This window comes from Podarcis gaigeae (genome assembly GCF_964106915.1).
Source record: "Podarcis gaigeae genome assembly, chromosome: 10".
Classification (NCBI taxonomy): domain Eukaryota; kingdom Metazoa; phylum Chordata; class Lepidosauria; order Squamata; family Lacertidae; genus Podarcis; species Podarcis gaigeae.
Genome location: NC_139686.1, coordinates 42,605,486 through 42,624,158, shown reverse-complemented (window position 1 = coordinate 42,624,158; position 18,673 = coordinate 42,605,486). Strand labels below are relative to the sequence as shown.

The 18,673-nt window shown below is 39.6% G+C and overlaps 1 protein-coding gene across 8 annotated transcripts in view; it reads right to left on the bottom strand.

Moving 5' to 3' along the window:
- Nucleotides 1-12,720: 12,720 nt before the first annotated feature.
- The window catches only part of KCNC2 (potassium voltage-gated channel subfamily C member 2), an 86,462-nt gene continuing 80,509 nt past the window's right edge, over nt 12,721-18,673 (bottom strand). For 2 of the 8 annotated variants that reach the window (XM_083699248.1, XM_083699249.1), the window contains exons 4-5: nt 18,432-18,599; nt 13,824-15,947 (exon numbers count right to left, since the gene is read on the bottom strand). In XM_083699248.1, the coding sequence (XP_083555374.1) occupies nt 15,811-15,947; nt 18,432-18,599 (305 nt within the window). In that variant the 3' untranslated portion in view covers nt 13,824-15,810. Of the gene's footprint in view, nt 15,948-18,431; nt 18,600-18,673 lie in introns of all 8 variants that reach the window. The other 6 variants (XM_083699251.1, XM_083699254.1, XM_083699250.1 and 3 more) reach the window with 6 other exon arrangements.

The following is an 18,673-nucleotide window of genomic DNA, read 5'->3' as shown; positions in this document are numbered from 1 at the left end:
CCTTTCAGACTGCCAGCCAAAGAGGCAGGAGTCAGTTATAGTCTCTGAACAATGCCTAGGCCAATACCGCTCAATTTGCTTTGTAATCAATAAAGTTGTGGTCAAATGTTGCCCAAAAACTTAAACTAAAATTATGTGTCTGTTTGAATTTATTTACTGTGGAAGGGCTTGGCGGCCTTAGGGCGCAAACTGCTAATGGTTTCAACATTTTACAAGTCAGCAATTGGCCATCCTTGGACAGTTTGGGGCAAATCCTTTTCAAAAATGGAAAGTGGTTCAGTATTAACAAACAGTATCACTCCTAAATAAATTTCTAGAATTACTTGAGAATAATATTAGCACTTCTAAGGGCTTTCCGTTCTCACTTCTAAGTCTGTCCAGAAGCAATGACCTCTTACATGTCCCATGTTGGAGGGCCACTGGTCTCCACAAAATCTTGCTGGAAAAGTTGATAGAACCTTTTCTCATTTTGTAGAATCCCTGGGCTCCAAACCGTTATCCTGTAATTGATCTGAGGGCTCTCAATTGCTTCCCTGCAGCTTGCCATACATTTGCCGCCCCTGAAAGCTTTTCCATGTTAAAAGTCTTACACTGGTATCTGAGTTTACAAGTTAAATTTAAGAAAAATGAAAAATGGTGTTCCGATTGCATAATGGGTGGTGAGAAGTATGAGTGTACATAATATTAAACTCTATGCAAGGCATTCAGTTGCACTTTATGTTCCACTAGCTGACATAATGAGTGCATGTCCAATCTAATTTCTCTTAGTTGTAAAATACAAAGAGCTGTTATTTGAAACTAGGGTAAGATAGCAGGAGGTATAATTTATACCAGGACTGCTAGTATTATTCAATTTAATCATGAGCTTATTTAACTAAAGCGTTAGTTGCCGATTAAAATTTGCTCCAATTTTGTTAATTACTGAAATTTAAGGGCACAGAACCACGAAGGCTACATCACCTCCCTCGCTCTGACAAACCTGTGAGAAAGAGATCTAAATATGGATTTTCCTTCTGTTTATTAATAAAATTGTAAAGTCATCAGGCAGACTCCAGCTTTTTAACGTGTTTAGTGCAAGATCTAGGTTTTTTTCAGCTGTTTGCAAATAAATAAGTATGCATATTATCAGATGTTTTTGCATTTCAGGGGGAAATCAATAGGAGTCTTCTTCTAGAACCGGGATGAGAACCCAGTGCAACCAAAATGGCCACGTGATGGTGGAGGGGAGGCCAGAGGCAACAAATGCTAATTGTACCTTTCTACAGTAGTCTAGTTTCTATACCTGCAGGTATAGGAAAGCAAGAGGTATTATCGAGAACACATTCCTGCTAGGCCAAAACACTCAAGAAGGGTGGCTTGTCTGGAAACCATTGTTTAAGTAAGCATGGTTACCTCAGTTTGACCATCACATGCAACTGTGGATTGTTTAAGACTGGAAGTGTTTGGCATCAAAGTGAAAGCTTTCAATCTCCTGAATGATGCATATTCTGAACTGGTTCAATTACTGTCACAGCAGGGAATGACTTTTGTGTGTGTCAGTGATCACTGAGTGGTATCCATGCATTTGTGAATCAACCACTCACCAAACAAATCTTTCTGCCTTCTACCCTTGCATTCTCCAACAATAAGATTCCATTTTATGACCACATTACCTGCAGCATTTTCAGGTAACAAGTGGTTACATTTTGCAATCGATACACAGAAAGAAGCTGCCCAGTTTCACAACTAACTTCCATTGTAGAGAGACAAAGAACACCACATTCATTCCAGTCTACACTTAAATATTATTGAACTAAATCTGGTCATTGCTATTCTACATGAAATCTGAATGAAATATTTAAAAGTCCATTTTATAGAGGTCATGTTTTACCGAGAAGGCCATTGTTCAATGCCTCGTGCAAAAACTGCATAATTTGTGGTTACTGTGGAGATTTTTGAGGTGTAAAATATGAAATTCATTAGAAGAAGAAAAGTGAGCAAAGCTGAACTATTTTATCTTGTTTATTTTGAAGGTCAAATTTTGCACTGCATATCAAATCAAAACAAATGTGCGAAATTTTAAACAATACACACATTTTTGTACTACAACAATTTTAAAATAGCTCCTCTTCTCTACCAAACTACTATGATTGTCAGGAGGTAATTATAACGGAAATAAAACTCATTAATGGATAAGTACCAATGGTACTGTACCATTCCTTTCTAATGATCTGGATGGAAAACTCCACAAAATTGTGGTTGATTGTGGTTGAAAAGTAGCAGTGTCTGGAAGATTGTGCTCAATATAAACTACTCACATTGCAATAGTTTTCTGAAAATTTTATCTTCTGCCAACAAATCAATCATCAGTAATTACTTTTTTGTTTCTATCTCTTATGTGCTTTTGTTTTCCCTCTCTCTCTCCCTCCCTCTCTCTCTCTCTGGAACAAGAAATGAAAAGGTCACAGAACTGACTGAATGGCAAGAACAATAAAACAAAAGGGCAACTTCTAAATATTGACTTGATTCTTCAAAATAACAACCTGAATTCAACTGACAGCTTAAGGGTAAAATATGCTTGGCTAAATTTACTGTTTCACTTAAAAGTCTCTCTCATATTGTGTTTGTACAATTTCCCAAAACAACTTTGGTAAAAATGAAATTGACTTCTATTCTAATCTTTAACATAAATACAGTTCCCCAAAATTTCTTTAGATTTATGTTGATTGAATGCATAGAGATTTTACCAATGGAATCTGATTTTTGGACATTACTTTCAGGCCTGCTACTTTTAAGAAAACAATGCTAAGAACAGAAAAGTACTGCTGCTCTATTGAACACCCATTTCTGCTGCTCTGCTCTGCTTTCTTGAATTTTTCTCTCTTTGATTTCCTCGGCTCTCTTTGAAATTTTTTAGTTTGATCTCTGACTGTTCTTTTGATCTTTCATATTGATCGCCATAGCCTAGATCCTGTTTCTTCAGCTGAGAATGGAAATTTTGCTGTTATCTCAGTGAGTTCAAATTCAGGCTCATCTCTGTTTGAATATTTCCCCGTTTATCTCTTCCTTTTGTTTTTCCTCTGTGGCACAATTCAGCTCTGCTTCTGTTGGGGGAAGCCTTGTGCAATCAAAAGGACCTTACTGGTTTAGCAACTATTGGCACCTTTGGCATTGGGGGTGGATTGGGAGGACTTTAGCTCAATTGTAATTCCCAGACTGGAGTACTTGGGAGTAAAAAGATTATAGAAATGTAATCACCTAAGCCTAAGGCCAGGAAGGTGCTGAGGATGAACTCTTCATGCACTGTGGCTTCTATGGAAGTGGTTTCACTTGCAGTTGGGCTCCACACTCCTTATCACCAAATGACTGGGGCTTACTGTTAGTAGTTATCTGTAACAGGGATGTCAAATTCCCAAGAGACTGGGATCTACTCACAGAATAAAAAACTGGCAGTGTTGAGCTTTTTTAAGGGAGGAAAGTCAAAGTTGTTGAGCTTTTCTCAGAAGGGCAGGTCAAAAATGTTAAGCTTTCTTTAGGGGGGAAAGGAAAAAGTTGCTCACCAAAAGATCGATCAGGAAACAAACAGCCTCACAACAAAAACTCCATCTTCCATTCTAGAGATCATGTGTGAATGGAGGGCGGGGCAAGGGAGCAGGGGCAGATCCTCTTTTTTCCACGCAAAGGAAAAAGAGCCCATGATCAACCATGATCAACCCAAAGCTCCCGGGGATCAATCATGATTGACCGGTTGGACACCCCGATCTATAGGATCTTTGTGGGATTCACCAATGCCTTGGGGGAACTGCAGAGCAGGACATGAAAGCAACAGCCCTCCCCTTCTCTCCATCCACTAGTATCACTGGTCTTTTCATGTTCCTTAGCGGTTGGTACCACTGAAGAACAACCTTGAAAATTCCCATCCGGGGTCTCAGCTAAGTCATGAACAATCAACGCCATCAAAGACTGTTGGAAGGTTTTTGGGGGTGAATAAGTGACCGAACTGTAGGGAGGTTTATAAGCCGCAGTTGAACTACAGTAGATCTGAAGCTATTCTACACTCTGGTTTCCCTAACAGAAGCATTTGTTGATCCATTCAGAAAAGGAGACTCAGGCTGCATTTAGACATTGGGATTACTGCATTATGTCTTCCTGGTTATGATGATAGCACTGCTGTCCTGGATTCTAACATCCCCCTTTACATGGCATTGGCTGCTACACTGTGGAACTGTAGCCTTCTGAGTGATATGCCACCCCATGTCACACTAAATTTTATTTACACCAGTGGGCATTGTGTGACATCATTGGAACATGCCACCACCCTTTACGCACATGTTTCTGTTTCCCCATGATAACCAATGAAAATGGAAGGAAAGAACTGTACCCTCCAAATTTCATCACACACCATCATTCATGAAAACGGCAGGAAAGTTGCAGTGCAAAACTCTTGTAATTGTCTAGGTCAACAACGTTGCAAACAGTTGTGTGGTTTTTTTCCTGGAAGCAATTGACATGGAAATGAGTGCAAAACATCTGCTAGATTTGCAGAAGTGGCATTTACGCCATGTGAAAGATTCCATAAAATGTGGAAACTATCAGATAAGCAAACACTGGGGAAACAGAATAAAAGGGGGTCTGAATACACCCTCAACTTCTCCCAGCTGGTATGTGACCAACAAGGCTCAACGCAAAAGCAGAGGACTGCTAGTAATAAATTGAATGGGTAATAATAATAATAATAATAATAATAATAATAATAATAATAATTTATTATTTATACTCCACCCATCTGGCTGGGCTTCCCCAGCCACTCTGGGTGGCTTCCAAAAAAAATATTAAAATACTGTAATACATCAAACATTAAAAGCTTCCCTAAACAGGGCTGCCTTCAGATGTCTTCTAAAAATCTGGTAATCTTTACCAAGGAAACAGCATGTGGAAGGATGGTCAAACACCCTATAGTAAAATAACCACTCACTTTCCAATCAATAGTTCCAACTGGAATTTTATGGTGCGACATTTTTATTTCACTCTGAGGTAAGCATACACAATAATACAGTAGTGAACGGTAATGGATCACTTCATATACTTAAAAGTGGACCAGGGAATTCAACAGTGTGCTATGATAGTTTTATCAGAACAAGCATTTCTGCTTGCTAGATGAAACAATCTCCCTTCTTGCCCCCCCCAACCCACGGTTCTGGAGTTTCTCCCAATCCTCTAGAGTGGATCTAGGGACGGCACAAGGGGGAGAGAAGAGGGAAAGCCAATTGCACTAGGGGGAGTCATTACTCTGGCTTATGCTAGCACACCAGGTTAGTTGAATCTGGCTGAAGGAGGCAGTAGTTCTCTCAAAATTGTAGCAAACATTTGTACTTCATTTCTGGTTTTTACACAGCAAGCACTAACCTATCAGTTTTAGATCAAAAGTCTTCAGCAAGAATGTTTCAGCTAATTGCTATTCATTAATTTTGATACCGGCTGCTGATTAAAAACACGTCTTTTTAAGTGGTTGAACAATTCAAACTTAATTAAAGCAAAATAAGCCCATTAAATAGCGAGACTTTTGTAGAGAAATAATGCAAATTGTGCAATATCAAAGAAATGCAATGTGAATTTAAGAGTCTCTCTGTTCAACCACCAAGGGAAATATCAAAATACCTTAAGTATTTACACTCTCCTTTTAAATCATTGCTCTGATTTGAGATACAAAACCATTAGAGATTGCTGACTAAAGAACATTCATAGCTACAAGAGGATTACTGATGCTCTCCACCCTGCTTTATTTATGGCACACTTCATGCTTATCCACTAATACTAAACACAGAAGTAACAAGTCATGGAATCAGCGACTTGCTTCCTTTCTGCCTTTAATTCAAAGCATGAATGGAGACTGCCAAGCAATTTTTCAATGGAAATCCAGTTGGAGTGTTGCTTTCAGTTATCTCCTTTTGTATCTTCTTTTAAAAATGCCCTAAAAGTTGATCTGCCCACGTAGCGAAATCACATGAGGCAGGTTTTTATGTCTATATGTATTTTATGTCTATATCTGAAGGCAGCCTTGTTTAGGGAAGTTTAATGATTGATGTTTTAATGTATTTTTAATCTCTTGTTGGAAGCCACCCAGAGTGGCTGGGGAAACCCAGCCAGATGGACGGGGTATAAGTAAAATAATAATAATAATAATAATAATAATAATAATAATAATAATAATAATCCTGAATGATTCCACTGTTAAAACAATTCCCTGCAATGAGAAAATCATATTTAATATTGAAATAAGGGTGTAGTATATCTTCTCATTAGTGTGCTAGTTCCCTGTGCCCTGGAGGGGTTGGGGGGGGCATTCAAACATTATACCCATCTACAGTAGAAAGTGAAACTGTCCAGGGAACATTATGCTATTAAGATGTTTGTGTTTACCACTGGTGGTCTAAAACATGATTCAATGGAAGTTGAAGCAACTGCAAAATAATAATAGGTGTGCCTAATAGGAGAGGATGTTTAAGTAATGGGATTACATAGTGGTCTCTGTAGAACCCTGATTTATTCCCATATTATTGTTCAAGCCAATAGCCTAGCTTCAAAACATTCTCGTTCTCACTTCTTTAAAAGCCCGTGCTAACATAGATTCTCTGTCCAACATGGACCTACTCACCAAATCATGGCTTCATGCCAACTGCATAAATTATACCACACCAAGGGAAATGTTGGGTATCTCTGCCATCATCATCCTAATCTGAGCACATGTAATGCAACTTGAACTCTCTTCTGATTAACAATGAAATCAAGTACTAACCTTAGGAGGAAATCTTAAAAGGTCAAATGGCTGGAACATAAACATCAAAAGATTATTTCAGATAAATACTCCAAGCAGAAATAACTGCTGTGGAAAATTATTCCCACAGCTACAAGCTTCAACCTCTAGGACAGTCAGGAGGAAAAATAGCGGCATCTCTCAGACACTTGAAAATAATGGCCTCAGGCTTACACAAATGACTAGAAAATGTAAATGGAGATCTTTAAAGGACACCAGTGCCTGATGGGCATTTAACCTAACAAAACTGAATATTTCAGTGATAAAGACTGCCAACAAATGAGAAATATTTATAGACCAGTCACATGAAATCCTGTCTGCTTTCTGAAGGGAACCCTCTTTCACATCCATTGTGCATAATAAGGAGTTTCCTGTAGAGAAACTGAAATGAAAATGCTGTATTCTAAACAAAAAATTGTGACAACAGTTTTATTAGTCCTAAACACAACTCATTAAGTGTTTCACATAGGTTTGATGTAAGAATATAATAGTGTAATGCTGAATTATGCTACTGACCAAATCATCTCACTCTAAGGATGTCTAGAAAGCATTATTCAGAATGCTATCTTTAGAATTGTAGGGATTGAAGAGATGGGCATTTTCATTAGCAATCCCCCACATTAGCAATCAAAGAAATTGTTCCTCCGGGAAGCTCAAGGTTATGGTTTTAGTAACAGACTTTTGGGGGGCTTATGATAATTTTAAAATTTCTTTAATGGAATTTTAATACAGTGGTACCTCGCAAGACGAAATTAATTCGTTCTGAGAGTTTTTCGTCTTGCGAATTTTTCGTCTTGCGAAGCACGGATTCCCATATGAATGCATTGAAAATCAAACTTGCAAGACGTTTTCGTCTTGCGAAGCAAGCCCATAGGGAAATTCGTCTTGCAAAGCAACTCAAAAAATGAAAAACTCTTTCGTCTTGCGAGTTTTTCGTCTTACGAGGCATTCGTCTTGCGAGGTACCACTGTACCTTTATGCTTTGTGCTGTTTTGTTGCTTTAAGGATGTGTGTATATACATCTTCCTATATACATAAAATGTAATGCTGCCATCGCATAGCCCTCTTTCGAGGATTTGTAGTGCTGCATCACTATCCTAGATTTGCATGAAGGGAAGGGAGAAAAAGAGAAAGATGGTTTTAAAATGCCAGTTTAAAGTAACATAAGTTTGTACAAAGCAGGAGTGGGGGGACAGATGAGCTGTGAGAATATGAGGGATTTGAAGGAGCTATGAAGACCTGAGAGGCTTAAAGGAGCTGATGGGGCTAGGGTGAAGTATAAAGGGAGGGGGTAAGCAAAGGGGCAGGAGGCACGTTCGGTTGACAAGCAATGCAACAGGCATGACAGCCCCTAATATATATACATTTTCATGTGATTGCTATTTTTTGTATGTTCTATGCCATGGTATGGGGATGCGGGTGGCGCTGTGGTCTAAACCACAGAGCCTAGGGCTTGCTGATCAGAAGGTTGGGTGTTTGAATTCCTGTGACGGGGTGAGCTCCCGTTGCTCGGTCCCAGCTCCTGCCCACCTAGCAGTTCGAAAGCACGTCATGTGCAAGCAGATAAATAGGTACCGCTCCTGCGGGAAGGTAAACAGTGTTTCCGTGCGCTGCTCTTGTTCTCCAGAAGTGGCTTAGAACTGGCCACATCACCTGGAAGCTGTCTGTGAACAAATGCCAGCTCCCTCGGCCTATAGAGCGAGATGTGCACTGCAACCCCAATGTCGTCCGCAACTGGACCTAATGGTCAGGGGTACCTGTATCTATGCCATGGTGTAGGCCTGTGGCAGGGTATAAATATTAAAATAAAGGAATAACAAATAAAGTAGTGGTCCTATGAAAACATTCTCTAGCAGGGATGTCCAACTGGTCAATCTCGTGATCCTGATTGATCGGGGGGGGGGAATGTGCTCAACAACTTTTCTGAAGCCTCCCCCGAAGTAGATCAACAACTGTGACTGTTCCTCCCCAAAAGAAGCTCAACAACTTTGGTCTATCCAATGGGTACATCACTGCCAGTGTTTTGACAGTGGGAGTAGATCACAATCTCTTGGAAGTTGGACATCCCTGTTCTCTAGCATTCTTAGGGGTGAATAAACAGGCATGAATTCTTACACTTTAGAAAATCAAATACTGCCGGCAGGAAGGCAGCATCAACAACACCATATGAGATTGTTTAGAGCTATGACAATCTAGCTCTGGAATTGCCCAATGGCAGAAGTCATAGGCAACTTCTGCTGGTGTTGCGCCACATTTCAATAATTATGAATTTAGCTTACCTTTTTCTCCCCTCCTTTTTTCTGCAAAGATGTTCTCGCTTCCAGTTTCGTTTTCCAGCAGAGCTGATGCCTTCTTCCAAATGTGTGTAACAAAGGAGACTAGCCCTCAGCGAGCATGAACACGTAGCTTGCTGCAATCATTTTATACCTTTGGGAATGTCACCATTTTCTGAAGGCTCAAGAGAACTTGATGAATTATATTCCCGGCCTGATGATATTGCTAAAGCTCAATTTTAAGGACTGTTAGCTCTTCAAAATGTGTTTTATACTGCTCCATTCAGAGCTGCAGTTCAATTCCAGTGTGTTCAAAAGCATTAGTCTCCTTCATTTAACGTTTTCCCATCTCTTAGCTTTATGAGACTTGGAGGTTTGATGCAATTTACACTCCAAGAGGGCAAGAACGGAGGTGCTGATACACCATTTCCTAGAGGAACCAGGAAACCTAGGTAGAGAAATAGGGAAACGTCTCTTGGATACACAATGCTTCCAAAGCAGTATGGCCTCCTTTCTTGTAGTGTGTATAAAAATATACTGTATAGAACGTGAGGCACAGAAACAGGCACATCACTAGTGAAGGAATAGGTAATGCGGTGACTTGAGAATCACAGAGGTAATTGGTGGTAGAGTTGACAGAAATACGAACTGTTATTTGTCCCATGACAAATACTCTAAAACATTAAGTCCTAAATATTAGTTTTAAGTTTTCATATTGAATTCAATTATCTCCAAAACAACAAGGCTTCTCAAGGGTTTCTGCACATAGCTATCAACTTTTCCCTTTTATTGCGAGGAATCCTATTCAGAATAAGGGGATTTCCCTTAAAAAAAGGGAAACATTGGCAGCTATGTTTCTGTGGCTTGTCTAGGCCAGTATGGTCAAAGGGGACACAAGCTTTTATTTCCCTCCTCAAACTGCCCCCATGTGTTTCTAATATTTCCTAATTTTCATTTAGAAATCCTTGATGTTCTTCCCTTGGGGTCTATTAGTATTAATGAAATCACTTGCACTACTGCTTTGTAATCAAGCATATTAAGCAACCCATTTTTCCTTCCCTAGTTTCCGTATTCTTTTCCTATTTTCATTAATGGAATCATTATTGAAAATAGGTGCTGCATGATTTATTTAGATAATAACATGCTTTCTCAATCTAATCCATTCGAGACTTGTAAATTCACATCTCTGCATTACAAAACAAAGCCAATTATTTTCAGATCTAATTGTTTTACCCAGCTTTCGCTTTAAAAGCCTCAGGAATATTATTTTATTTTTAAAAAACTTTAAAATAATATTTTTTAAAAAAATAATTTTAATTCCACCCATCTATTTTTGAACCTAAATTGATAGCTATACAGTTAGAGTCCATTTTCAGACTTGGAAAGGCACCTGCGGTTCAGCTGGACATTATTCTACAGTGTTTCTTGGTTATACCAGCTCTCCTACTTTTAGCCTAAGGCTTTTTAATTATATTGAAAACAAAAGTATTTTCTCCTCATTCTTCTTCCCTCCAAAGCCACCATTGTGTGTCAGACCACTGGGCTTGTAGGACGTCTTTTGAAAGTCATCATAAGATCTCATAACTTTGGGAAAAATTATATCAGGATTAATAATGTACATGACTTTTTCATGTTAAGAACCCTTAAGCAAGGCTTATGCAGAGTCAAATTTCTCATAGGTTCAGCAGAGTGAAGTTTCACCAGAAGTAGAATACCAGCACTAGAGTTAAGGGATGAAACAGGTTTACGCAGGCAAGGGCCCAGTAGGTATGAGGAAGGAAATGATGGGAGCAATCAAGGACGTAAGGCTGAGGTTTGGAAGTGGCGGAACCATGTCTGAGACTGGCCAGCAAGACTTTGCTGAGGACTCTGAAGCAGGAATGAGGCTGACCGAAATAGAATGTGAAGTGAGGAAATCATGATCTATAGAAAGGTTCTGCATCTTCCTTGCTCACTACGACTGCAGATGAGGTCAACATGAGCCATGCTACTACAACCTGGCATTAAAAGTGTACACAGCATTTATGTGGAGTTCCTCTTGCTTTTCTGTAAAACTGCTGCCACACATCCATCTATTCAAAGTCCAAAAGCATATTCGTGGGAAAGTGAGCCTTAGGCTTCGGCTGGCTACAAATGAAGCCAAATCACTTCCACTGCAGTGGTAGTCCATGTCTCCAGGCTTCACATAGACTGACACTTTAATCTAACATCCCAATCCTAAACATACTTCTATATGTTCTATGCGGACACCATGTTTGCCTACAGATGCATGCATAGTGGTGAGCTATTCCTGGTCCCTCTGTCTCATCACACCAGAGTTTAAAGGAAAGTCCAAAGGGGCTTATTTTCAGGCAAGTGTGTACAAAATTTAGTCTGAGGAACACAGTTTGGGGAGCAGAAGGTGAGACAGCTTCCAGGAGAATCATTTGCAAAGGCAGAAGAGCTCAAAACCTAGTAGGAAAGGATATATGATGTGAAACAGCATTCTGTTATAAAAATATAGTGTTCTCTTGTGGACATTTCAAAGTTTCAGTAAGAAGGCACTGTTCCCCCCCCCCCAAAAAAAAGGCTGTAATATAGCTTGGAACAAACTTTTTAGCTTATGTTGTGACAGCAAGGGCATGCACAGAGATATCCTTGGTGTGAATATGAGCGGTCCTACAAGAGTAAATGCTTATCACATGTCCACCTCCTGCTTAACAGCAGATGGGAAGCTCATTCTGCTTGATATGTTGCAACTTTATTCAGCTACTTGGAAAAGGGAATGTGGGAACCCATCCAAAAAAATTATGTGGGCCCAAAGAGTGTTGTGTAGAATGGGTAAGTTTTGCTGTTGGATAAAGGGGGAGGTGTCTATGTATAATAGATGGTTGTAAGTAACTTCTAGACAGCTATGAATAACTTGAGTAATATCTTGGTTAATCTATGGCAACTAATTACTAAACTGTTCAAGTAGGAAAAATGAATTATATTCCTTGCTTTTAAAGCATGAAAAATGCTGTCAAAAATGTACAGAACTTCTCAATAGCACTAACCTCCTAACCCCTCGCTTGTTTGAGATCCAGTTTCAAATAACTGAGGAAGCCTTCAAGGTCCCATTCTGAAGAGCTGGGCTGCCTTGGACGTCCACAGCTAAGAATTTGAAAATGCTACATACAGTCGTACCTTGGAAGTCAAACAGAATCCGTTCCGGAAGTCCGTTTGACTTCCAAAATGTTCGGAAACCCAAGTGCAGCTTCTGATTGGCTGCTGGAAGGTCCTGCACCCAAGCAGAAGCCACAGAAACCCCATCAGACGTTCGGCTTCCAAACAGTCACTTCCAGGTTTGTGGCCTTCAGGAGCTAAAATGTTTGAGAACTAAGCTGTTCAAAAACCAAGTATGATTGTATATATGGGAATTACAAGTGAACAGTATAAAACAGGGCTAAAAGTTAGAGGTGGGCATTAATTTGTTTAAGGGGTAACAATTAGGAGAGGGATGAGCTTCACCCCTCTTCCCCCTTCCATCCGTCTCTCCCCTTTCATTAAACCAGAGGACATTGGTTTACTCCCGAAATAATTTGTGATGCAAGCAACAGTTAGAATGGCCAAGCACTCTTGAACTAGACAGAAGGAATGAGAAAACAGGAAACTAAAGAAAGATGATAAGCCACATTGTAAGGTATGTTCCAACCTCCTCCCTGGATCTTTTGAATTTTATTCTCCATTTCTGTTAGTTACATGGCCACTGGCTTCTACCAGGCTTGTGCATGCACCTTGACATGTTCACAAAAATGTCTACAATACAGAATTTCAGAGGTGGGAAAGGTCCTTACATTCAAAATACCAGGGTGACACACAGTTTCTGGAGAAGGTCTTATTGAACAGGATGGAGAGAATGTAATTTATTACACAGTACCCGGCTACAAAGTATCATAGACATAGAATAGACTTGAACAATTTACCACAAAAATCACAAAAAGGTAAAGAATATCTCTCTTATGCAAAATATACATTTTTAGGATCTATTTTATATTTTATATTTACTGATGTTGTTTCTGTGATAGTTTCAATAAAAAACCTATAATATTTTTACTGCCAGTATTTTATTTCTCTCAATACCTAAAGTCTGAGGTAACAATGAACTAAAAAAACACACACGCTTCTATAGAACTCTAGACAAAGACTGTGGTCTCTCTCTCTCTCTCTCTCTCTCTCTCTCTCTCTCTTTCTCTGTTTTTACTGTTTATGTCTGCAGTCACATATTTCTTATCCATTTCAAAAGTAAACCAAAACGTTGGCATGTTCACTAGTATTCATAAAAATATAGATATGGCGAACCGAGAGCATAAAGACTTGTAGCAAAATCCCATGCCAGTAACGTTCATGAGTTACAAACTTTGCAAAAATACAGTTGTTATGAGGAAACCTATGACAGACAGCGTTTACATCACTATTGTTAAACATGTGTGCCTCTGTATGATCCACAGCATAACCTACTGTAGGGACCAGGAAGAATACACAAAGAGGTGTGTCGGCCTTTTTTTTTTTCCCCGTGGAGTCTCAGAGATGATGTCTTTGAATTCAGCATCTCTTGGCATAGATGACTAAAGCTGATATTCCATGCACACACAACCTATGTACAGCTGATTCATCAATAGTGACTAATAATTGTGTCTGCTGGCGGCAGCAGCAGCAGTTGGAATTGGTCCTTAATCCCCATAACAAGCTCCACTTCCATAGGAAATTGGAAGGATCTCTTCAAGGCGGCAGGTGATTATCAGGACCCATTCAGGAGGAGCAGTCTCTTTCCAGTACAGTCCTTGGTATGGCTAAATTCCATTGTCCCTTTTTCAGCAGTCAAAAATCCATGATAAATTCTGTATAACACTGTAGCCAATAACAGCAGCACCAGATATTAATTCCTTTGCTAGAAGCTGTTTGCATATTAAGTATATACATTACATTAATCTATATCTGCCAGCGCTCTTTACCAAAACTAAATCAATGTACATCTCTATGTATCAGAAAGGTAAGTACTGATAAATACATTCTTGTACAAGAAATTTTCACATGCAGTTCATGCTAGGCTATATACAGAATAATATGTTACATGGTCAAATAGACTTCTTTTCCTAACAAAAATAAACATACAAAAATCAGGGATTTTTCAACAATCTCAAGGATTTATTATGACACTGTTTGATTTTCTTTCTCCCCACCCCCCTTATATTTCTAAGGCTTTTACGTTGCTGGGTGTTTTCCTCACCAGCCCAAAACGTCGTAGTTGCGACTGCATTCATGATGCTGCATAAACAAGGCTGTCTTGTTTTATTGTAAAGAAAAAGCTGATGTAGGGGATAAAGTCTCAACACAAGAATGAATGCAGATTGCTAAGGGTGTGGGATTGAAGCAGGAACCCTATTGAAATGGTAGAACCGTTGTTAAATCCCACACTCGGGGGAAATGTCAAAGAAGTGCTCACTAAAAGGATATCAGCTTACACTTGAGATATGCATAGATACATATATCAAAAAGTGGGGGGAAGAAGGAAATGCATTTAGCAGCTAATCTTATATGAAGGGAGCATTTTTGAAAAAGGCAACTGTGCTTTATGGAGACAGATGAAAAATACAGTCAGACAGTCAGCCAGACAGACAAACAGAAACAACATGTAAGACAAAGCATCTTTAAAAAAATATATGACAGAAAGAAAATTGTGAAAGCTTGAGAGGTTTAAGGCTGGTCAAAAAACCCTTTTGAAAACTATTGCCCTCCTAATACCTATAGCAAAAAAAATTAAAACTCCAGTATACTTCTTGCTTTTACATGGCACTCAGCCTCTGAAAATGTTGAAGAACCCTGCAGAAGGGAAATCATTATAGGGCCAAGCAGAACTTGCTATCTTAAAATTGCAAGCCTGGATGGTGTTTACCTTTCTTTCATGTTTTGTGCCTTCCCCAAGCCATTAAGAAAGAGACCTGGCTTCTGCTTGCGTGTAACCAGTAATGACAACCTCTTTGCAGTTATCTGTGTGCAAACAACCGAAAACATTCAGAACTCTGATACATCAGTCCAGTACCAAAATTAATCAATCAAGAAATAGATATTATTGGGGGGAAAGTTATAAATAAATAAAAAGAACTAAGAAGCAGCACAATAAAAACAGCTCAATCCCACATGTGGACCTGTTGGTCGTGGTTTTTTTTCTTTTCCTGATTTCAGCAAGATGGTACAATGAATAAAACAACAAACCCACACAATCCAGAGCCATCTGTGGTCTTGGTTAGTCTGCAAGACGGATTTCAAGTGATGGAGACAGTATGGTCCATGCAAATGATCAGACTGAAGTTACATTCTATGCAATCAAGACAAGATTCCAGACATCTTCGAGATGGGCTAGAGTCGCAAGAAATGGTCCAATGGAATGGTTATCAATTGGAAGCACATTGGTTTTACTGTATCTCCCTGAAAATATGCTTATTTATTTGTACTGGCCAGTGAAGTCCACTAACTGTCCTTTTATTGCTGTGGTAAGATAGGACAAAATCAGGTACAAGGTGAGGGGGGAATCTACTTTAGAGGATCTTATAAGCAAAATTGGGGTCTTCAGCTACCCAAGTGGCATTGCTTGCTGCTGACAGTTATATCGCACAAGATTTATACTTGTAATAGTGGAAACCACAGCTAATGCTACACTTATTTCCATTAGGTGATAAACAGCACTTCAGTTAAAGCTATGTAGCCAGCTGATGCCCATCTGGTTTACAAAATAGATGGGATGGGAGACCGAGAGCGTCTCAGAGGACAAGGTGAGCTGTAGGGTGATGTTACTGGAGACAGTCTCAGGGCATTGCCTGCCATGCCAGCTATGTTGTTTAAACTTCGGGATTTTTCGTAGCCTTTCACGAGAAAATGCACAGAAATCAGTTGAGTTCAGCCAGAAAGTAGACAAACAATACAATGCAATGCAATGTAATCGTTCTTGCTCATTGGGTTCTAAGAGAGTAGGATGCTAAGACTGTTTATAACAACAGAGAAAAACATAAAATGGTGCTATTCTTACTAATGACATTAAATGAATTCAGACCAACTACATACTTAATTTTGTTAAGGCCAATGAGCTGGGGGTGTCTACTTAGTGCAAGCCCAGTGGTTTCAGTAGAACTGCAATGATAGCATATAGAGAATGTTGTACTACAATTCAGGGTGATAAGCAAAACAGATGAAGAAAGCATTTGATATATACAGGTATATAGATATATATATATATTTGGTGTCAATGCCAGTTCTTCATATTTTAAACCACAATCATTTCTTACCTAATTTTATGAAGTTATTTTGCAATCATAAATGCAGAGGAATAAATTATGTATTGTTAAAAAAGCTCCATCTCCAGAAGCGCTTTGATTTAGCATCTGACGCTCTATCTAATACTATTTAAAGTGTGTCTTGTTTGCAATATTTAACTGATTTGCAATTCATTAAAATGTGTTATTTATATGTAGGTTTTTAGTGATCTGTGCAGTACATACTATTTGCAATCCAACTGATATTATAGGAACAAAGCATGACTTCTTTTAAGCCTAAAATAACCAGAATTTACATATTATAGAACAACATTCACCACTAGCGTAGAATTCTGCACCCCTAGACATTTTCATTTCACAGATACTGTACTGTGAAAGTGTCTACTTTTAAAGCAAGATATGGGTGCTTTATTTAAGCAACAGAACGTCATTACTATTTAATGTCACAGAGTGTTGTGCATGGAAAGAGGACCACGGTTCTTACAGCACACTGAAAAACCAAAACTGTGTATTGGCCTTAATCTAAACAAGTTTAAAAGGTAAAGGTAAAGGTACCCCTGCCCGTACGGGCCAGTCTTGACAGACTCTGGGGTTGTGCGCCCATCTCACTTAAGAGGCCAGGGGCCAGCGCTGTCCGGAGACACTTCCGGGTCACGTGGCCAGCGTGACATCGCTGCTCTGGCGAGCCAGAGCCGCACACGGAAACGCCGTTTACCTTCCCGCTAGTAAGCGGTCCCTATTTATCTACTTGCACCCGGAGGTGCTTTTGAACTGCTAGGTTGGCAGGCGCTGGGACCGAGCAGCGGGAGCGCACCCCGCCGCAGGGATTCGAACCGCCAACCTTTCGATCAGCAAGTCCTAGGCGCTGAGGCTTTAACCCACAGCGCCACCTGCGTCCCCTAAAGTTTACCTGAGAGTAAAGTCCCATTTATCTTCATGGGGCTTCCCCATACACACAAATCTCTGCTTGACAGAAAAGAGATAGAAGCACATCTTGTTTAGGCTAGTGGTTCTCAAACGGGGGAGCCAACCCCATGTTGAAAGACATCCACAATTTAAGCACACAATTGCTGCAACTACCACCAGTGTTTCCCAAAACAAATACAGGAAAGATGACTGATAAAGCTATATTTTTAAAAACTCATGTATACACAGCTGGTAGGCCGGATTGGACTGAAACTCAATAATGCATGTATGCAGTTGTTTTAATAGGCAAATATGCCATTGACCTTTCCATAGCTTGCCATGGGAAACTATTATTAAACACTGGCCTGCCTGCAGCAATATTGTGTTGGGTAAGTGGGTTCACCTTTAGCCTATTAACCTATGGCATCAAAGCCTCACATTTCAATGTCAATGTTTTCCAAAATACTAAGTGTATTGCACATTAGGGCTCTGGTGTTTAGAACTACAGTGGTACCTTGGTTCTCAAACGTAATCCATTCCGGGAGTCCATTCAACTCCCGAAACCTTTCAAAACCTAAGGCGCGGCTTCCAATTGGCTGCAGGAGTTTCCTGCACTCAAGCGGAAGCTGCGTCAGACGTTTGACTTCCAAAAAAATGTTTGCAAACCGGAACATTTACTTCCATGTTTGTGGTGTCCGGGAGCCTATTTGTTCAGGAGCCAAACCAATCGAGTACCAAGATACCACTGTACAATACATTCTTAACTGAACCATCCTTCTAAAATATTACTAAATTAAACTAATGAGTCCTTAACTGGAATTTAAGATATCCCAAAGCAATTTCTAAAGAACTGTTATGAAAGTGATTTAATGAACATGACCTAAATTACATTTATCTATGCACAGGACAGACAAATGAAACCATGAATGATACACCTATCAGAAACAATGCAGACATATCTTTGGATGGATTGATGAGCCAAGACCGTTATTTAAGAGGAAGCAAGAAAAGGACAACTGAAGAAGAAGTAGAAGAAGAAGAAGAAGAAGAAATGCATTAGTCTGAATACAATGTTTCCTCTATAGCATTTGTTCGCATCTCCTTCATTCCAGGTTTACTCAGAAGAACAGTGCTGGATGAACTTTTATAGTCTAATGAAAGAGTCCATACCTTTCCTGATCCCTCCATCAGTAGCACACGCGTAATCACCTGCTGTCAGTAGGAAACATGTTCCCCCTCTTCTGTTTTTGTCTCTGGTACTAGAGCGTCTGATTGGTGGGAGCCTTTCCACAGGTGACAGTGGCTGCTCACTTTCTGTACTGTCTTCACCTGATAACACTGGTTAAAGCACCATGCCCATTTACATAATATAGCCAGAGAGGAAACGAAACATCACAAACAACTTGCCTGAC